Genomic DNA, 22267 nt, shown 5'->3' on the forward strand with positions numbered 1-22267 from the left:
TGTTAAAAAACAAAATTCAGTGGAGTAAGTTTAAAGATAGGTTGGCATTATTCAATGAATCATGAATGGGACAGCGTGCCGTCTAGCAAATGGAAAGGAGTTCCTAAGAGCCAAACAAAGTGGCAAACTTTTATGGGCAGAAGGGGTTTAGGAACAAGGAAAGAATAGAGCACCTCATCCTTTTGTGGGGGCCAGAAAGGGTCTGTCAGGCAGGTCACCTCCCTAGTGCTGTCAGGAAATTCCAGATTGACTGGTTTGAGTTACGCTCCCAGCAGAGGTTGAAACTGTTAGGTGAGGTGGTAAGTCTTGGTTTGCTGATACGGGGCTTAGCACAAGTGACTCCAAAAGTAGGGGCCTCTTGTCTCTCTTTTGTCCCTGTGTATATATGAGGTACCCTACTCTTCCTTACTCCTGTATCTCTGCTCTTCCTGAAGCCCTCCCTCCCTGAGCATGACAAGCCCGCCCTCTTGTAAGACTCAGCTGCCTTGTCACCTTCCCCTGGAGCCTTTCCCTCAACACCCCACATTCCTGCAGACCCCCACTCTGGTTTGGCTTCTGCTCTTACCATATTGCATTAGAGCAGTCTGCTTTTGTGTCTGTTTCCCCTGCTAGATTGACAGCACAGAACAAGTCACATTCATTTTTAATTTTCAAAGCCCATTTATTTCTGCCGGAAACACTGGGACTTGGTGAAAGTTTGTGGAATCAATGAATAAATCATAGGAATCATATTATATATGGCTATGTATATTGCATTTTAACTTAACCTCGTGTTACAAGCATTTCCTTGCATCCTTACGAATTAAAACACCAATTTTAATGGCTACAGGTTTTTCCATCACTAAGTGTAGTGATTAAGCTTTTCCCCAAATGTAGGAAATTCAGGTAGTTGTCAGGACTGGCTGGCTTTCTTTCTTTCTTTCAAGATTTTATTTGGGGCACCTGAGTGGCTCAGTCAATTAAGCGTCTGCCTTTGGCTCAGGTTATGATCCCAGGGGTGTGGGATCGAGTCCCACATCGGGCAGGCTCCCTGCTCAGCGGGGAACCTGCTTCTCCCCCTCTCCCTCCCTCTGCCCCTGCTCCTGCACGATCTCTCTCTCTCTCGTGTTCTCTCTAATAAATGAAAGAGAGCGTACAAGAGAGCATGAGCGGGGAGGAGAGGGGCAGAGGGAGAGGGTAGAAGCAGGTTCCCCAGTGAGCAGGAGGCCCTACTCGGGGCTCAATCCCATGGCCCTGGGATCATGACCTGAGCTGAAGGGAGATGCTTAACCAACTGAACCACCCACGTGCCCCAGTTTTTTCCTTTTTAATATATATATGTTTTTAAATGTTATTTCTTTAGTTTTGAATTTTTTAAAAAATTATTTTTATTTTTTAAAGTAAACTCTACTCCCAGCGTGGAGCTCAAACTCACCACCCTGAGATCGGAGTTACTTGCTCTACCAGCTGAGCCAGCCAGAGCCCCCCTTTTTAAATATATCTGACGGTGATGAAGCTTTGTGTATGAGTCTTTGTCTGACTTTTTTTCTTTTTTAAGTCTATTTATTCTTAGAGAAGGTGCCCACGTGCGAGAGCGCGCGTTGTGGGGAGAGGCGGGGGCGAGGGAGAGAATCTCAAGCAGCCTCCCCGCTGAGCGTGCGGGGCTCCGTCCCAGGACCCTGATCATGACCTGAGCCAAAACCAGGAGTCCGCTGCTCAGCGGATGGAGCCCCCCAGCTGCCTCTGATTTTCTGATAAGTTCCCTAAGGTTTCTAGAATCCCTAAGTCTAGAAACCCTAAGGTTTCTGGATCAGAGGGTGGGGTCATCTTTAAGGATTTTCTAGAATGTAGCCAGATTACCTTCTAGAAGATCAGTAGGGCTACTACGTCAGTGTCAAGAGGGATCCAGCGTCCTTTTCTGAAGCTGCCGCGACGTGGGCCTCGTGCCGCACGTGAGGGGGCTCCGTCTGAGTCTCGGTCAGGGTTAGGGTAAGAAATAGCTGTGAGGACATGTGAAGAAAAATAACGGGAAGGGAAGTGTAGCGTCAGTGGGCACAGGTGTCAGTGGGCTACTTTTCTTTGTACGGTAATTGCAGAATGACAGACTTTGCTCTGTCACTTGTTTTCTTTTTCCTTCTTTTAAACCATTTTACTAATCTTTTCTAATCAAACACTTACTATAACAAATTACCTTTTTCTTTTCTTGGTCTTTTCTTGAAAAACATGTTTTGGCTTTTTTGGCATGCCAGAAATGATGATAATGACCGCAGTAATAGCTGAGGTGTCCAGCACTTCGGATGTGCTAAACACTTCACATGGGTGACAACTGTGTGACCCCAGGAAGGGACGGTATGGTCAGGGTTCTCACTTTATATGTGCACAGGGAGGGCAATGCTCAGTCACAGGCCCAGGGCCGGTGAGCTCTCCCTGCCTGCCCAATGTCCAGAAAACAGGGGTCTTGCTTGAGCAAAACGCAGTCCTAAGCAGCCAGAGTTACCTAGGAAGACACAAGGGATGTGTCTTTGCCCTTCCACTGCCCTCCAGACTGGTCTACTGCCCTCCAGAAGTATTAAAAATACCCACCTCCCCCGTCCCCCACTTTGCTGAAGGGACAGCCCCTCCACATTCCCACTAGGTGACATTGTCTTCTGCTTTCCAAAGAAATCGTAGTAGTCAGGCACTTTTCCCTGTTCCTTTTACCTCCCTCCTTCATTCCCACTAACTTCTTTCCATGCTCAGGTCATGAAACCTGCCTCTTACTGATAAAAATAATAACTGTGGTAGTGGTAAAGGGGAAGTATTTATGGGGTGCCAACCCCTGTTCTAAGTGCTGGATTTTTTTTCAAAAGATTTTATTTATTTGACACAGAGAAATCACAAGTAGGCAGGCAGAGAGAGAAAGGGGGAAGCAGGCTCCCCGATGAGCAGAGAGCCTGATGAGGGGCTCGATCCTAGGACTCTGAGATCATGACCTGAGCCGAAGGCAGAGGCTTGACCCACTGAGCCATCCAGGCACCCCTGAGTGCTGGATTTTTGTGTTTTCTGTGTAGCACAGCGTCTTCATCGGTGTTCTTTTCTGTCCTGTTTTGCCGTGTGCCTGGCTTTCTGGGTAATCATTCAGTCTTCTGTCTTCCTGCTCTATCCCTTTTGATTCAGAAGCTCTCCAGCTCGCACTGGTGGTAAAAACAGCAGGATGCCCCGTCTGGTCCTGTCCTCTTCTCTCACTATTGCTTTATCCCTGTCCTCCCCTTTCACAGATCAGACCCTTACAGGAGTGGGTCTCCCAGCCCCCCTCATTTTCCAGAGCCTTTCCTCCATGTGCTTGTTTGCACAGTTTCCCCTTCATTGCTACATCCATACTGCCCTCGCTAAGATTGCCAGACCCTGGGCACTTCTCAAAACATATCCTTTAACCTCACTTTGGCCTGGTGATCTCTTTGACCCTGGTGATCATGTTTTTTTGGCAAGCATCTTCTGGATGCCATGGGTATATGGCTTTCTTACTTTCCTGTGTCCATTGCAGACTGCTCTTTCCCAGTACACCCTAAAGGATGTTTCTCAGGACTCTGTTCTTGGTTCTCCTTTTGTTTCCTACCTTCCAGGTGCATTTGTTGAATGAATGAATGAATGAATGACTATCCTGTTTGGGGGCATTCGTTTTATTTATTCTCTGGGCTCTGTGGTCCATGCTTAGTTTTGAGTGTTCAGGAGGTAGCCAAGTTCTGCCCTCTTGGTACCTAGAGTTTCTGCCAGTACCTACTGTACTGAGTACCTGCTGAGTACTTACTGATGACCCTCCGGTCCCCTTGCCGGTCCTGTCCCCTGCTTGAGATGTGCACACAGATCTCTAGCTTCCCCAGCGTGGTGGACAGAACATGGCTTTTCAGCCTGCCGTGCTTCCTTGCATGGCTCTTCTTGCGGGGTGGGGGGTGGGGTCACTGGAAAGCCACTAAACCTCCCCGCGGCTCAGTGCTTATGGAGAGTAATGCTGGGGGCATGTTTTAACAGTGGATTGAATGAAGACTATGCAGCCCATGCACGCCCTGAGAGAGTAGTTTTTAATCTTTTCTAGAAAGGGACTCCTTTGAAAAGCTAATGAAAACCGGAGGCCCTCCTGACCCTCCGGTTTTGAACCTGCCCTTGGTACTCTATCTTAAAATCAGTCCACAGCAGCAAGGGTGATGTGTGGGTCTCCTCATGGGGCCCCCTCTAAAATTGCTTTCTCTGAATTGTCCTGCGGCAGGAAGCCTCTGCGGGTATGTGGTTTGTGTTGTCAGTCACACACTGTGTTGATACATGCGTGTAACGTGCACGAATCTCTCTCTGGCTTAGTGTTATTTTTTGTGTCCTCATTTTACTTCTGACCTAATGTCCTTGTCTGTTTGATTTTAAGATAAGTTGAAAATATGTCTTATGTGTTGTTAATCCTGAATCTAGTTGCTGGAACAAGGAAACGGAAACCATATCCATACCCATCACCGTCTGTCCATCCTTACATACCTGTGTCAGCTGCCCGTAGGGCAGTATTCTGTCTGGGCGTTTTTCCAGGCACCTCAGCGCAGAGTGCAGTCAGAACTCACCTTCTCTTCTCAAAATGTCCTTTTGTAGTCTCAGTTTTAGGGAATGGTACCATCTGTTAAGGCCTGAAATCTAGACTCTCATTCTTCCTCACATGTCACTTGCAAATAATGACCAAGTTCTGCTGATTGAACACATGAAACATCCCTGGAACTGTCCCTTCCACGGTCCCCATCACCCAGGCTTGCTTTGTCCCACTCCAATCCGTTCTCCACGTAGTAGACAGTGTGATGTGTTTTTAAAAGACAAATCTGACCCAGTTACTCCCCTGCTTGAATCCATCAACATCTCTTCCTCGCCTTTGTGGAAGAGTCAGTCTGAGGATAGCATCAGACCTCACCGCGGGCTTGTCTCAGCCTGCCTTGTATCGTGACGTGGCCGCACACACTCACCCCTAAACAGCTCAGGATTCCCAGAAACGCCGTGTGTTCTCATCGAGCCTCAGCCTTCGACAGTGCTCCTCTGTCAGTGCTCCTCTGTCCCGTCACCTGACCAGCTCCTCCGACCTGTCTTGAAACTCCAGTCCGGTGACGTGCTGCATAGCGTGCGAGTTCGTATGTTGCTCGATTTTCCGAATTACTGCCTCGGATGATGGGCCATGCTGTTAACATACAGTCGGTGTAACTGAATTTGAATCCTGAAAACCCACTCGGGAGAAAAGCGAGGTGATGCTCCCCGCAGAGGCGGATGATGGAGAGCACCCCGGGGAGCTGAAGTAGTCACACGCGTACGCGCAGGAAGTCACAGAATGACTCATTTGATTTATGAGATTTATTTTAAGGGTGCGGGGGTCTTCTTTCTGAGCCCAAGCACAGAAGGACGGCTGGGCCACGGGAAGAGACCGGAACCTGGAATCCAGGTGCCGCCTTTGCCTTGGCTTCTGCTTGATGATACTCAGTGCCTCGTGTACACGGTCTGTGACCTTCCCCGTCCTCACTCAGCAGCCCGGGAGACTCCGGCCCGCGCCTGCTCTCTGCAGCTGAGCCCCAGCTAGAGAAAGCACGAGCCGTGCTGGTGGATCTCATTTTCTTCTCAGCTTCTTACTCCCGGAATTTTCAGATCCGCAGAAAGGTTGACCGAGTCACCCAGATGCATCAGTTTTTGGTGTTGCCTTTTTGCCATGTTCACTTCAGTGCTGTCAGTACGAACATGTGTGCACACACCCGGACCTGTCTATGTGTGTTCATGTGTATGTATGTACGTACACATACCAGTTGGTTTTGGTTGGACTGTTTGAAAGCGTGGAGAACCATAAAGCGGAGATAGGAGGTGGTAAGGGAAGGACTCACTGGGAAGTAGCATTTGAGCCAAGAGCTGAAGAGGGGATGCTGGGCAGTTACTTGGGGGGCGTGTGCGGTAAGTGACCCGTAACGTCACATATGCGGTGAATTAAAAAGACTCTACTATACCAGACGGTGTTCTTGTTGGGATATTCACTGCCCCTTCCTGGGAGAGGGCTCTCTGTCTCCACCCAGCTGCCTTAAGTGCCCCTGTGACTTGTTCTGGCCAATGAAATGTGAGCAGAAGTGACCGGGTCCCTTCTGGCCAGTCCAGCCTGTGGCCCGTGGAGGCTCCGCTGTCATCCTGGCTGTCGGAGCGAGGGTGATCTGGAGCAGAGCTGCACTTCCACCGGAATGTTTTCCAGTTTTATAGGCATGGCAGGAAATAATGATGATTTCATTTTCTTCTTCAGAAATTGTGGGAAAGGAGAAGAGGGGAAAAAATAGAAACTTATTATGTATCCTTGCCATTTTCGTTTATGTGTAATTTGCACTTAATAATAATATCCATTGTGATGTAAATATGCCCAAATGGAATTATTGTGTGTGTCCTTTTGCAACCTGCGTTTCCAACTTAATTTTAAAAAGTACTGTGGTAAAACAGCATATAAAAATAGTTCCCCTTGGTCGCCTGGCTGGCTCAGTGGGTGGAGCCTGCGATTTTTGATCTCGGGATGTGAGTTTGAGCCTCACATTGGGTGTGGAGATTGCTTAAAAATAAAATCTTTAAAAAAGAAAATCCTCCTTTTAAGAGCAGGAGATCGTGAAGTAAATAGAAAACACGTTGGGGGTGCCCGGGCGGTTCCGTTGGTTGAGCATCTGCCTTTGACTTGGGTCATGATCTTGGGGTCCTGGGATCCATTCCCTGCATTGGGTTCCCTGCAGGGAGTGCAGGGTGGAGTCTGCTTCTCCCTCTCCCTCAGCCTGCCGCTCCCTGTTTGTGCTCACTATAAATAAAATCTTTAAAAAAAGAAAACATTGTTTTCTTTTAAAGATACAGCATTATTGAGCTCCCCTTACATACATTTGTATGTATGCATGTGCGTGTGCATGCATATGTACGTGGGTATGCACGTGTGTATGTATGCACTGTGTGTGTGCACATGTGTGTGTACGTATCTGTAACGTCCCCATGAAGTGATAACAGATACCCCAGCTTGAGCTGGGGTCTGAGTTGCCCTCCTTTGTGTCTTTTCTACTCTCATTGGGTCTCGTGCAGACCTTACCGTGCTGTATCCCAGTTGATGGTTTTTGTCCATGTCTTTTCCCGCGTGGATCTGGAAATCCTTGAGGGTGGGGCTTACTCCTCGGGCGTGGTCCGCTCTTGAGCACCTGATACAGTGACTTCAGAGCGCCTAATCAGCCAATAAGGGACTGAATCTGGGAGGAGCAAGATTATGTTCACAAAGTGTCATTTTTGTTTGTTTTATTTGCTGGTAATCTGTATACTTTGGACCAGAAAATAGAAATGTTCTTTATTTCAGTGTGGGCGCTTATCAAAGAGGGAGCTTACAAATAGTCCAGTGTTCATAGAGTTGGATACAGTATCTGAAATAGTAACGTTAATGTATACGCTCATTAACTCATAACTGATAATGAACAAGTACTGGGTCTTCAGTGGAATGAGGCCGCCTCTGTGTGCAGGTCCCTGCAACTTCAGAAGGGATTTTTTGCTGTAAAGCTCAGTGGGGTGTGGTTCATATGGGGCACTCCAGAGTTAGACTGTCCCAGCTCTTTTTTTTTTTTTAAAGATTTTATTTGTTTATTTGACAGAGATCACAAGTAGACAGAGAAGCAGGCAGAGAGAGAGAGGGAGAAGCAGGCTCCCTGCTGAGCAGAGAGCCCGATGCGGGGCTTGATTCCAGGACCCTGAGATCATGATCTGAGCCAAAGGCAGAGGCTTAACCCACTGAGCCACCCAGCCCCCCCCCCCCCCCCCCCCCCCCCCCCCCGCCTCCGCCAACTGTCCCGGCTCTTATCTCCTTTTTCATTTTCTAGCTATGTCACCTTGAGCAAGTCACCTTATCTCTTTGAGGTTAGTTTCCTCATCTGTAAAATGGAAAGATAAATAAATGGACTGATCTCTTTGGGTTATTAACTAGGTTTATCAACTGTGAAGCCCTTAGAATAGCATCTGGTGCATGGTTTAAGGGCCGAGTAAGTGTTAGTCATATTATTAAAAATTACTGTTTTGTCTTTGAGTTTCCAGCACCCTTCTGGAAGTTGTTGTCAGTGACTAACCTTGAAAACTTTATTATCTGAGTGCTCAGTTAGCTTCCTGTCCTCAGGAGAGCTGATGGGATTGTATTGAGAAATAAGAAGAGATTTACTTGTGTTCATTTGAAATCTTTGAAGGAGAATTTAAGTCACTTCTTGCCAAGTGTTAAGATTGAAGCAAAAAGAATTTTTGCAGGGGTGCCTGGCTGGTTCAGTCTTGTAGAGCATGGGACCCCTTAATCTCAGGGTCCTGAATTCAAGATCCACATGGGGTATGGAGCCTATTTAAAAAGAAAGGATTTTTCTGTATTTTTGGCCTAATGTATATAGGGTGACAGCAGATTGAACTTGATATATTTTTTCAAATGGAGGGAGGGATTTAGATGGCAAGAGTCTTGGAGCTTTTGAGTGAAGATTAATTTAAAATAGTGAATTTTTAAAAGGCAGCTGGTGAATTTTGGGTCACAGAGGTTGTGATGTTCACTTTTTTTTTTTTTTAAAGATTTTAAATTTTTATTTATTTATTTGACAGAGAGACAGTGAGAGAGGGAACATAAGCAGGGGAAGTGGGAGAGGGAGAAGCAGGCTCCCTGCTGAGGAGTTTGATCCTGATGCTGGGCTCGATCCCAGAAACCTGGGATTATGACCTGAGCCGAAGGCAGATGCTTAATGACTGAGCCACCCAGGCGCCCCTGATGTTGAGATTTGAATGCATTTACTTTGAGATACAAAATCAGCAATAATCAAAATAAGTGGTATCTCCAGGACACCATTCTAAGGAGTAAATATTCAAATGTGTTTATGTTGGAATTTAATTTTTTAAGAGTATTAAAAGATGCTTCTGTGGAATGACTGTTTACTAAATTTAAAGCAATGTTTTTTGGATTCACACCCCCCCCCAAAGAAGACCCCACTAAAAATGAGAGGAAGAATTGGGCCATCCTCTCAGAGCCTCTGCCCCATGTCACTGCAGAGGCCCTTCCTAGTTTGAACAGTAGCTGTTTTGAATCTATTTTTAGTTGATCAGGAACATGAGAGTAGGAAATGCATCAGAATCGAACAATTCTGGGGAAAGCCCTATTTTAATGCCACTTGTGAAATGAGAACTCACATGGTCAAGACCAGAAAAACTCTAGAAATGAGATTTCATGATCTGTATGTTTGGGTTTGAATTGTGGCTCAGGACGTAGGTTGCAGAATTGAAGCTCCTTTTTTATGCGTTTGCTGTTTTCTCTTTGTGACATCTGGGAAAACTGAATTCTTGTTTGAGAGAGGTTATACCAATCTTACATGCTTAGTTTGCTAAAAAGTAGACTAAGCAAGGAGAAAAAAGTTCAATAATATTTTGATGTGCCGAGCTATTTTTAGTTTGTGTCTCACATGTTGTGATGTTCTGTTTGTGATAAAAGTGAGGTCACATCTCTTAATAGTCAAATTAATGAGATGAGCCCTCATACCTTCAGATGCTCACAGCCATCTTCTAGCAGTCTCCTGTCTAGATATTCCCTGGTCTTCCGGCTGCTAAACCAGTTCATGGCCAGCCCTGTCTTAGAAAGTGGTCCGTCTCCCGAAGGGCATGGTCCTCCGTGGAGTACGGTGCAGGCAGCCCAGAGCGCTGGCCCTTCTGTGGCTCCTTCTCCTCTTCCCAGTAGGTCTTTAAGAAGGGGGTGGGTGAGGACAGGTTTTATCAGTCATCTCCGACCTGTTCGTGTCATGCACGGACCTGCCTATATGTCCCTCACTGCCCTCCTCTGTCTCTGTTAATAGTCCACACTGTATTTCGCAAAGTCCTGATGCTTCACTCTCCTTTTTCTCTCTCTCTCTCTTTCTTTCTGACCTGTGTTTTGCAGAGTGCTGGGGATAGGGTTTGGGGAATGCCAGCGCAGTGGAAATCTTTCTTGGAAAACTTCCTTCCTTCAAGCTCGTATATTGCCATGAGCCAGGACATTTATTCTCTGTTCATCCTGAAGAACCATTTAAATATAACATCTCAGGGACGCCTGGGTGGCTCAGTTGGTTAAGCAGCTGCCTTCGGCTCAGGTCATGATCCCAGCGTCCTGGGATCGAGTCCCACATCGGGCTCCTTGCTCGGCAGGGAGCCTGCTTCTCCCTCTGCCTCTGCCTGCCTCTCTGTCTGCCTGTGCTCGCTCTCTCAACCTCTCTCTCTGACAAATAAATAAATAAAATCTTTTAAAAAATAAATAAATAAATAAATAAATAAATAAATAAATATAACATCTCAGGCTGAACTTGACACCAGATTGAAAAATATATATATATATATTTTTTTTTTCTAAAACACCATGTATGCTTTTTCAAAGTAATGAAAATATTAATTCCTGAACATTAAATTTTATGTGCAAGACATTTTCTAGCACTTTTTATCTATTCTTTCATTAATTCAGCAGCTGCTCAGAGAGCATCTTCTGTGTACCCGGTACTCTTCTAGGCACTGGTAAGGTATCAGAGAGGAAACTGAGAGAAGTCCTTGCTTCGAGAAGCCTAGAATCGGGGAACAGTGAATAAGCAGTGCATAAAGAACATCACGTGTGTAGAAGGTCAGATACAAGCCATAGAGATAAGTAAAGTAGGGCGCAGGGCTTGGATGCTGGTTTTCCCACTACTCTGTGGAGGCTACAGTTTTTACCCCCATTGTACAGACGTGGACACTGAAGCCCAGAGAGGGTTAAGTGACTTATCTTGATTCTACCTAGGTAGTAAGTGGTAAAAGTTGAACTTGAATTTGAAATCAAGCATGGGCTCCTAAGTTAGCTGCCTTTAAGGTACTGAAACTCAGCTTCAGGCAGATCTGCCCAAATGCTGGTTTCTGTGAAACTTTTAGTCTCCCTTCATCAGGCCTTCCGTTGTATGGGTGTGTATAGATAAGCACATTTTAAAGATTTTATTTGTTTTGGAGAGAGAGAGCAGGAGGAGGAGCAGAGGGGGAGGGAGGGGAAAAGAATTCCAAGCAGACTGTGCACTGAGTGGGGAGCCTCACGTGGGATTCAGTCCCATGACCCCGAGATCTTGACCCGAGTCGAAACCAAGTCAGACACTTGAACCAACTGATCCACCCAGGGGCCCCTAGATAAACACATTTTAAAAATTAAAGTACTGGGTGCCTAGGTGGCTCAGTTGGTTGGGTGACTGCCTTCAGCTCAGGTCATGATGCTGGAGTCCTTGATCGAGTCCTGCATCCGGCTCCCTGCTTGGTGGGGAGTCTGCTTCTCCCTCTGATCCTTCTTCTCATGCTCACTCTCTCTCAAATAAAATCTTAAAAAAAAAAAAAAAAGTTAAAAAAATTAAAGTACTACTTTGAGTATCAGATAGGTAAGATATTTTAATTATTATTTATTTATTCTTTTATGCTAAATGAAAAAAATATAGGATCCACACACAAAAAAGTAGCACTTGTAGGCCGTGAAGGACAAGTACGATTAATTTTTTAAAAAATTGAACCACATTTGGGACACCTGGGTGGCTCATCCAGTTAAGCATCTGCCTTTGGTTCAGGGCATGAGCCTGGGGTCCTGGGATCGAGCCCCACATGAGGCTTCCTGCTCCGCGGGGAGCCTGCTTCTCCCTCGGTGTGCCCTTCCCCTTGCTTGTACTCTCTCTCTCTCTCTGACAAATAAATAAATAAAATCTTTAAAAACAATTGTATCATGTTTGAGGGGCACTAGGGTGGCTCAGTCAGTTAAGCGTCTACCTTCGGCTCAGGTCTTGGTCTCCGGGTCCTGGGATTGAGCCCCACATCGGGCTCCCTGCTCAGAGGGGAGCCCGTTTCTCCCTCTGCCCCGCCTCCGTCTCTCTCGCTTGCTCTGTCTCTTCTCTAGTAAATAAATAAAATCTTTTTAAACATTATTTATTTGTTTATTTTTGAAGATGTTATTTGTTTATTTGTGAGAGAGGGAGAGCACAGAGGGAGAAGCAGACTCTCTGCTGAGCAGGGAGCCCAACATGAGCTTCGGTCTCAGGACCCCAAGATCATTCCCTGAGCCAAAGGTAGACTTCTCACCGACTGAGTTGCCCAGGCGCCCCAATAAATAATGTCTTTAAAAAAAGGAAATTACGTCACGGTCAAAACATAGAGAAGACTCCATTCCACGTTGAGGTGGTGAGGAACCAGGTACATACCTGGCAGCCACGGCCCACACGGCAGGCTTGCGGCCCAGGGCATTGCCCCCCGCGCGCACCTGCGAAACTGGCGTCACTTACAGAACCAGACCGACGGCGGCAGCCTGGGCGCCTGCCCACGCCTCCTCTCTGTCGGTGAACCTGATACGGATGGAATCACGCGCTCTGTGCTGGTTTACCTCCAGCTGCTTCTGCTCCATACTGTCGCGCGCGGCACCCGGACGGCCGTGTGGACCCGAGCTCCCTCACCGGCTCGCCCCCGGGTTCCAGAGTGGGACACACCGCCCTGACTTTGTCCTCACCTGGGGTTGTCAGGGCGCTTCTACAAACACACGCCACCCCGTCTAATCCTGACAGCTGCCTGGGCACGCTCTGTAGGGGGACTTTATTATCCCCGCTTCCCCTCTGGGAAGGAGTTAAGTATGTTACCCAACACGACAGCGAGCACGGCCAGTCTGGGGGGACACCGGCACGCAGGCGTCCTGCCGGATTGCCGGTTCCCGTCCCTCCGCCGCAGCCACCTTTCCTGTCGTGTCGTGTATGTGACACCACTGGGGTCTGCATCCACCTGTGTTCAGACACTTGCATCTTTCCTGCTCTCCTCAGCAGGGTGCACTCACTCCCCGCCCCTACCCACGTTTGCTCTTCTGTTTGTTTTTGTTTTTGTTTTTTTTTTCTTACGGTAGAAGGTCTCCAAAATCGGTGCTCGCAGTCTCCCAGGCTTGGTTGGAGCTGCTGCAGTCAAGCTTTCCACCCCTGCATTCCTCCAAACAGGCCTTGACAAGGCCTTCAGCTCCCACCTCTTTGCCAGTTCCGACCTCACCTGTCCATCTTCGTGTGGCTCGCCTGTCCACGGCATGACGTTACTCGCCATGGCAAGTCTCTGACTGGCTTCTAGGAAGGCAGGGTCAGTCCTCCCGGTGAACCTCGAGGCCTCCCGACACCATTCTCAGTCTCCTCTTTGGTGTCACCTCCCCTCCCTTCCCCCACGCCAGTTGTTGGTGTGTTGGCGGGCTCTGTCCTCGGACTCCTGAATTACTGCCTGCACGCGCTGCCTCGGTGACCTCATCCCTGCTCACGGCTCTCCGTGCTGTCTGGAAGCCAGCAGCTCTACAAGGGGCGTCCTAACCTGCCTTCTGTCCCGCACATCGGATCCTGTTTTCATTTTAATTGCTGTTTATTTAATCACTATTTAGTTCTTTATTTTTAAAAGATTGTATTTCTTTGAGAGAGAGAGTGCACAAGCAGGGGAGAGGCAGAGGGAGCAGGAGAACCAGGGACTTGATCCCAGGACCCTGTGATCATGACCTGAGCTGATGGCAGACGCCTCACCGGCCGGGGGCCACCCAGCCACCCCCTAATTACTATCTTATACTCAATTAAAAGTCATAGAATTCACATGAAGATAACGTCATCTGCGTGTTTAATAATCATGTGTCTAAAATAACTTTTATCTCCTCCCTCCCTCCATGTTTCCTACCATCGTCTTTGTCTCCGTAAACCGATTTGGTGAGTTGCTCAGGCCCAAGACATCGGTGTCAGCCTTATTACCTCCGTTGGTTCTGTCCCGCTTCCACCCGGTCCATCCGCAAATCCCATGAGCTTGTGCTCTGCCTTCAAAGCGTATCGCAGCTGATCACCCACCACGGTCCTCACGGCCACCCATCCAAGTTCAGGGTGTCGGCGTCCTCCTAAGTGCCCTCACTGCCTATTCCCTTTCTCCCCTAGCAGCCACAATAATACTTCAAAATGTAATTATGTCACTCTTTTATTCTCCATAGCAGCCAAAATAATAATTCAGAAATTTATGTTGAATTATGTCACTTTTCTGGTCAAAACCCCCTGGCGGCTTCCCAGTGTTTTCGCCACGGCCTACGAGGCCCCTTCATGCCCCTGATCTCATCATCTGCTCTTTCTCTCTTACTCATCTTGCTCCAGCCACACAAGGCTTGCTGACCTTGAACATGAGGCCCCCCCCCATACTTCCCAGGTACCCACCTGGTTGCCTTCCTCTATTCCTTCGTGTTTGCTGATGCCCCCATTAGCAGAGATGCCTTTCCGTCCACCTTACGTAAAAATCGCAGCACCCTCTCCTTAGGTGCCCTGCTGTCCCTCCCGCCCCTACTTTATTTCTCTCTGGTGGTGTTCATAACCCGCTGGCATTCTTTTCGTCCGTTTGGCTCTGGTCCTTTTGGCCTCTGCTAAAATCTGAGCGCCACGAGAGCAGAAACTCTTAGTTTACTCTCCCGTACTTGATGAGTGTTCTATTTGTTGAATGAGCGGCTGTCTGAAGAGGAGTCACTGTCAGATGTCGGAAACTCTGTCTGAGCTTTGACTGTTCAGTTAAACATTCTTCTGTGTGGCTTGAATACTTCGTCTGTCTTGATTCGATGTATTCCTTTTTCCATTGTTTAGTACGTGCAGACCTGTTACGTGCCTGGCACTACACTCAGTGCTGAAGATAACACCCATGAAAACAACACAGACGTGCTTTTCTCTTGGCGCTTCCATTCTAATAGGGAAACAGATAGTAAGCAAGACAGTAAGAGATAGATAATGTAATGAAGGGGCCCCTCGATGGCTCGGTTGTTAAGCATCCAGCTCGGTTTCAGTTCAGGTCATGATCTCAGGGTCGTGGGATCAAGCCCCACATGGGGCTTCACGCTCAGCATGGAGTCTGCTTGTCCCTCTCCCTCTGCCCCCCACCGCAGGTGCATGGGCATGCATGCCCTCCCTCTCAAATAAATAAATCTTAGAAAAACCAAAAGAAATCGATAATGTAATTAATAGACCTTGCAGAGTGCTTGGAGCATGTGATCAGAGGCTACAGCATTAGTGCTTGTGGAGGGAAGGATCATGCTAGGTAAGTGATCAGGGAAGTCCTCTAGGAGGAGGTGATACTTAAGCTGAGAATAGCAGGAAGAGAAAGAACCAGCCATGCCAAGAATTAGAAAATTGTGTCTAGGCTTAAGGAATTGCAAGTGGCTGAAGGGAAACGAGGGCTAACGATGGGGCCGGTGTGGCTGGCGCCTCGTGTGGTTTACCGTGAGCCTGGAGAGACCTCCAGGGGCTCCACAGGACACGGTGACGACTTGGTTTTTATTCCAAGTGCAGTGGGAAGCCGTTGAATGGTTTGAGCAGGGGTGGGTGGTGTGTGTTTTTAAAGAATTACTGTGATGGCTGCGTGGAGAAGAGATTGTAGGGAAAAGTTGGAGGACATGCTTTCTTATCACTTAGGATTTTATTCTATACTTAGATTTTGAAAATCGCCCCAGCCCTTGGCAACCGCTATTTTACTTTGTCTCTGGATTTGACTACTCTGGGTACCGTGTCAGTGGAATCATACCGTGTTTGCCTTTTCGTCACTAGCCGGTCCCACATAGCCTCATGTCCTCCAGGTGCATCCGTGTTGCCGCACGTGTCGGAACATCCGTTTTAAGGCTGAGCACTGTCCGTGGTCCCCGTGTGCCACATTTGTTGACCCGCGGAGGGACACTGCGGTGCTCTTACTGACAGTGCTGCTGTGAACGTGGGGGACTAGCTCCTTGTTTGAGTCCCTGCTTTTAGTTTCCTTGGGTACTTCCTAGGAGTGGAATTACCGGCTCCTATGGTAATTCTGGCTTCATTTTTTGAAGACCCACCCAACTGTTTAAAAAGTGGCTGCACCACTTGACATTCCCGCCACTGGTGCACGAGGGCTCCCGTTTCTTCACGTCCTCATGAACACTTGTTATTTTCTGGTTTTTTCCATGGCAGCCGTCTTCATGGGTATGAGGTGTTGTTATCTTCATTGTGGTTTGATTTGCATTCATTTCCGAAATCTGAAACTTTGAAAGTCTTTAAAGAAAGGAATGTGGAGCCTTTGCTTTGACCAGGCCAGAGCGGACACGGATTCCTTGGGCCCTTTGGCAGAGGGCCTGGTGAGAAAGGGGGTGACCTAGGTAGGGTGGTGGCCGAGGAGCTGAGGGGAGACCGTGGACCCAGGTCGAAGGAGCAGAGCTTGGTGACAGACTGGGTGTTTGAGGAGACGAAGGGAAGCGAGGAAGCAATGAACACAAATCCTGGGTCTGTGGCTTGAGTAATTGCATCGGAAATTTCTAGGCCATGTCCCCACCCTCTACCCCAGGTAAGTGTTCATGAGAGAAACACTCCAGGAATTTCTTTCATCTGTGAATAGAGCAGGTGTGGGGCTTGACAGTAGGGAGATAAGGATGAAGACTAGAGGGCCTCCTAATTCTCAGAGATTTGGTCTCAGGACTCCTTTACACTTCAGGAAACCGTGAAGATCTCAAGGAGCTTTTGTTCAGGCGGGTTCTATCCATTGAATTTGCCATAATAGAAATAAAAAGTGAGAAACCTAAAAAATAATAATAAAAACATTGTATGTTAATGTAAATAATGTATCTCTAATGAAAAGACCACATTTTCCAAAACAAGCATATTATTTTTAAATGATTTTATTTATTTATTTGAGAGAGAGAGAGAGAGCATGAGAGGGGAGAAGGTCAGAGGGAGAAGCAGACTCCCCACGGAGCTGGGAGCCCGATGTGGGACTCGGTCTGGGGACTCCAGGATCATGACCTGAGCTGAAGCCAGTCACTTAGCCAACTGAGCCACCCAGGCACCCCCAAACGAACATACCTAGTGAGAAAAGTTGATGTTATCCTCACTTCTGCAAGTCTTTTAAATGTCCCATTTACTAGAATTCAGCTGAATTCTCATATTAAATTCCGTATTTAAGTTGTTGCAACATGACATGTCACATGGTCTCTGGAAAACTCCACTGGACCATTAAGAAGGAGAGCAAAAGAGGCAGATGTCTTAGTGATATTATAAAAATAGCTTTGGCTTCACCATGCCCTCTTGTAAGGGTCTCGGAGATCCCCAGAGATCCCCAGACTGTTGGAGTAGTGGTGAGGGCATAGGCTGTGCAGCCAGATGGTGTGGGCTCACGTTCCAGCTCTGCCGCTTACTAATTAAGCAAGGATGTAACCTCTGTGCCTCAGTTTGCCCATATGTAAAATGGGCGTAAGTGCACACAAAAGCTCATTATAAGGATTAATGAGTTTGGATTTATAAAGTGTTGAGAACATTGCCAGAAGACAAAGTGCTGCATCAGTGTTTATTTTAATTTTATTTTTTCAGTTTATTTTTAATTTTTTATTAATTTTTCTTAAAGATTTTATTTATTTAATTGACAGAGAGAGAGGTCACAAGTAAGCAGAGAGGCAGACAGAGAAAGTGGGGGAAGCAGGCTCCCCGCAGAGCAGAGGGGATGTGGGGCTCAATCCCAGGACCCTGAGACCATGACCTGAGCCGAAGGCAGAGGCTTAACCCACTGAGCCACCCAGATGGCCTGATTATTTATTTATTTTTTTGATTTGTAATCTCTGCCCCCAGCATGGGGCTTGAACTCCCAACTCTGAGATCGAGTCGCATGCCTAACCAGCGGAGCCATCCGGGTGCCCCTCAGTGTTTATTTTTAAGCAGTAAGACCCAATCTTTCCTTCAGGGTATTTAATCTAGTGAAGTAGATAGATGAACAACCAGACAACTTCAGGATTTTGTGGAAGTTCGTTGATAGGTGTATTTGCAGCTGAGGCATAGGAATGGGCTCCTCAACTTTGGGGTCAAGAATCAGAACGTCTGGGGCGCCTGGGTGGCTCAGCAGGTTAAGCCTCTGCCTTCAGCTCAGGTCATGATCTCAGGGTCCTGGGATTGAGCCCCGCATTGGGCTGTCTGCTCAGCAGGGAACCTGCTTCCCCCTCTCTCTCTGCCTGCCTCTCTGCCTACTTGTGCTGTCTGTCAAATAAATAAATAAAATCTAAAAAAAAAAAAAAAAAAAGAATCAGGATGTCCTTGGTTGTCTGAACAAAAGAAGGAACAGGTTGTCTGCAGTGTCAGGATGACAGATGCTTAGTTCAGATGCGGTCCGTCCCGGTCAGCACTGTCGTGGGTTGACTTTTTCATCTTCCTTATTAGTGATGAAATGAGTGTAGCAGCCTAGTTGGTTTGCTTCTTGAATGGCTGTGTAGAGCCAGAAGCTTATCACAGTGGTTAGATGTCCTCACTGCATGGGACAGCAGGTGGTCAGTGAGTTGATTGTCTGGTTGTAAATTAATGATTATCAAAATGTGAGGGAAGCATTTTCGGAATCCACTGGGATTTTGTGGCAGATATTTTAATCGCTGGATAACTCTGGGGTATTATTATAGGGAAGAAGTAGCGGATTATATTTTTATTGCAATTAAGTAAGAAAAATTGAATTGTTTTGCTCCTGAAAGTGAGGACAAAATTTGTGTCTTAGTGTAATGTTTGTTACTTTTGCTTTAGTAAATTAAATTGGGTATTTATGAGGCGCCTGGGTGGTTCAGTCATTGAAGCGTCTGCCTTTGGATCAGGGCCTGCTTCCATAGTCCAGGGATCGAGCCCCGCATTGGGCTCCCTGCTCCGCGGGAAGCCTGCTTCTTCCTCTCCTGGTTCCCCTGCTTCTGTTCCCTCTGTCACTGTGTCTCTCTCTCTCAAAAAAAAAAATAATAATAATAATACATAAATTGGGTATTTGTTTAAAAATCTCACCTGTTTAGGGGAGCCTGGGTGGCTCAGTTGGTTGAGTATCTGACACTTGACTTCTCAGGTCATGATCTCAAGGGCCATGAAATCGAGCCCTGCATTGGCCTCTGCATTGGTGTGGCACTTTTTTAGAATTCTGTCTCCTTCTCCCTTTGCCCTATCCCCCTCCCCCTTCTCTTTCTCTCCCTCTCTTAAAAAACAAAAAAACAAAACAAAAACAAACCCAAAAAACTTCCCCCAAAACAACTGACCTATTTTGAAATAACTGAGTTACATGGTTTTATTAAAATAACAAGCTCCGGTGTGTTTAAAAGTGTAGCGTGCTTGTGGTAGATTCACGCTATCACTTAAGAAAGTGTGATAAACAGGGATCATAAGGCAATGAGATGCAGTTTTTAAAAAGCGAGGTGGTAGTCCGTGAAGGTGCTGGTATGCCAAGTTATTACATGTTTTGAATGAGCCCTTTTTTCTCAAGACCTGTTTGGCCATTAAGCGCCAGTGTGGTTTTCGATGCTTACTGACAACCTTAACGTTGTTCTTGGGCAGAATCACATTTCTGCGGTTGAGTTACAGAATGTCTTTTTCCCTCTTGTAGATCCGACGGAGGCGCCTTGCACGACTTGCCGGTGGACAGACCTCCCAGCCGACCACCCCGCTCACCTCGCCCCAGAGGGAGAACCCTCTGGGGCCTCCCGTAGCAGCATCAGCCCCAGGCCCCTCCCAGAGCCTTGGTCTCAGTGTCCACAGCATGACCCCAGCTACCTCCCCAATAGGTGCATCAGGTAAGCCTTCCTCTCATACCTGGGCCACGTTTCTAATCGCCGTCATAGCTTTCTAGGAAGCTCGCGATGGTGACATTTTCACAGCAGGGTGAAATGAATTGAGGACGACAACTTTTTCATATCCTTCAAGCAAAAAAGCAAAACAAAACAAAAATTCTGCAAGGAGTAGTTTAAAAGATTAAGATCATCATATCGTGTTTCATTCATCTCTGTTCATTTTGATGGTCATCTGTTAAAAGGAATTGTTTCCCTTTCCATAACTTGGTCATTTGTTTCATACAGGCGGCTCAGGTCTTAATCTCTGATGGCAAAGCCAGTAAGGCTTAATTTGGCTCAGCTGATTTTATGAGTTTGGATGGTGCTTTTCTTTTATGATAAAATCATCTGAAAATGCAAGATTAGAATAATGGCCAAAATAACAACCTCAAAATATTAATTTCCTTATTTACTTTGTCTTCATTTTACATTTCATTACTTTGGCTCCATTTTACATTGTCTTATAACTTTCTCTGAACTTTAGGTATAAAAGTTTACATGACGGGATGTTTTAGAGCTATCTCATTGACAGTTAATTAATGTGAAAACTTCTTTCTTTATAATTAATGGGCTCACAGTTGATATCCACGACTGCCTTTGTTGGAAAACAGTGATATTGATGCATACTGTATATTTGAAAATATCTGTCTTTTATCAAGTGAACTTTTCTACTGAGCCTAAGAATTATTACCATTATAATGAGTATTATAATTGGGATTCTAATTTTGAAAAAGCAGGTGCGTTCAGATCTGCATTCATCACCATGTCATTGAATAATTTAATATGATTGTTCGTTCTTACAGTCCTGTAATGCTCTCCCTTCGTTGCCTTTCACATAATCTGTCTTTCTGAACCGGGTAACTCGTCAGTTAAAAGCGTTTGCCGAGTTTCTGTTGCCATAGCTCTTGTTAGGCTTCACTGTGGACCGTTCTGCCATGTAAATATAAATGCTTATACATCCTTCTGTTGATTGTAAAAGTGAGAGATGCTTAGGCCACATCATCAGTTAGTAATTAAAAAATGCCTTTGCCTGAAGGGTCTTCCTGTCCACCTCTGAGAAGCTGTGATGGTCTTCTGGGATGGGCTCGAGATTCCGCTTGGGTTTTTACCTTTTCCTTAGAAACAGCGCTTCCAACAGTGTCGTTTGTCTCACCATGGCCAGGTCCCCCCTGGAATGCTGGGGATTGTTGGGGGAGACCTAGTGGGATGGGGAGGGGCCTAGATCGCACTGCATCAGTGCTGGGCAGACCGGAGAGCCCAGCTCGAGTGTGTCTTGCTCACTGCATCTGCTCACAGCACCGTGCCCCTTTGGGACTATCAGGAATCATCACGGCCTGTGCCCTGTCCTGCTTGTCAGCCATCAAGACTCCCAGGTCCTCAGCCCGTACTTCTCGGTCTCTCCTTTCTGTATGGCTTGCTATATACACCTGTCTTCCCCCACCTCCAGCTCTGAAATGCTCACGGTCAGTCCCTGGCAGGTTCCTTCTCTGTGGACAGTCCTTCCCCTTGGGGCTCTCCTGAATTTATACCCCTCCTCTGTTGCTTTCTCGTTTCTTCTTCTAGACCAGTCTTCCTCCCACTCTAAGAACGCACTGATTTGAACCTTGTGTCGTCACACTGTCGCCCCCACTCCTGTCCTGTTGCAGCTGCCCCCGGACCCCACTCTCCCTACCTGTGTGGTCCATGCTTTCCTCAGCATTGCCTGTGACGTGGTTCCTGGTGACTTTAGTAGCCATGTGGATGACCTTCCAGGACTCTGCCCTCTCACTTTTTTGCACTGCTTTCCCTTAGTGACATTGTTTTCCATCTGACACCAGCCACGTACGGCCATGATCGTGCTCTAGACCTTCCATCTCAGCGACTTCCTGAGCACCACCTTCAGCTTTTTGGCTCCCCCCTCTATGCCACTTTTTTCACTTCTTCCTCCCCTGGGGTCCCCACTTCCCTCCTTGCCCCATTTAAATTCCACGGTCACTCATTGTCACTCCTCTCTCTTGCCCCCCTCTCGGTTTGTCTTATTTCCCTGGTTAAACCATGCTCCTACTTGGTTGGTTTGCTCTGTAAAGATTTTATTCATTAATTCATCCATTTATTTATAAGATTTATTTATTTATTTGAGAGAGAGACTGCAGGTGCATACATAGGCAGAGGGAGGGGTGGCGGGAGAGAGAGAGAGAATCCCAAGTAGATTCCTCGTTGAGTGCGGAGCCCAATGCAGGGCTCCACCTCACGACCTTGAGACCATGACCTGAGCTGAAATCAAGAATCAGATGCTCAACTGACTGAGGAACCCAGGTGCCTGTAAAGATACTATTTTTAATCAAACTCTGTACCCAGTGTGGGGCTTGAACTCACAACCCTGAGATCAAGAGTTCCATGCTCCACTGACTGAGCCAGCCAGGCGCCCCGGTCTGTGCTCCTGGTTTCAGATCCCATTTCCTGGCTTCTTGCTGTCTCATGCTGTGGAACAAGATTAGAGAAAAATCCAGAACCGTGCTGTTTGTCTCATTTCAGATTTGTGGTCAGGCTCTCTCACAGGGAGTTAGAGTGTATTTCCAGTTTACTCTCCCCCTCCCAGGTCTGTTTCAAAGCTCCTTCTTTGGTGGGCAGCACCTCGTTCTCTGTGCAGCTCTGGGCTCAGGGCCTGCCTTCCTGTTTCATGGAGAAACAGACACAGGCGAACGG

At 47.0% G+C, this 22267-nt stretch overlaps 1 protein-coding gene across 2 annotated transcripts in view; it reads left to right on the forward strand.

Moving 5' to 3' along the window:
• Positions 1-22267, forward strand: part of UBE4B (ubiquitination factor E4B) — a 123187-nt gene that overhangs the window by 19280 nt on the left and 81640 nt on the right. For both annotated transcript variants that reach the window (XM_044237125.1, XM_044237124.1), the window contains exon 2: positions 19360-19546. In XM_044237125.1, coding sequence (XP_044093060.1) covers positions 19360-19546 — 187 coding nt within the window. The remainder of the gene's footprint in view (positions 1-19359; positions 19547-22267) is intronic.

Source organism: Neovison vison, chromosome 2, assembly GCF_020171115.1.
Source record: "Neovison vison isolate M4711 chromosome 2, ASM_NN_V1, whole genome shotgun sequence".
NCBI classification, from domain to species: domain Eukaryota; kingdom Metazoa; phylum Chordata; class Mammalia; order Carnivora; family Mustelidae; genus Neogale; species Neogale vison.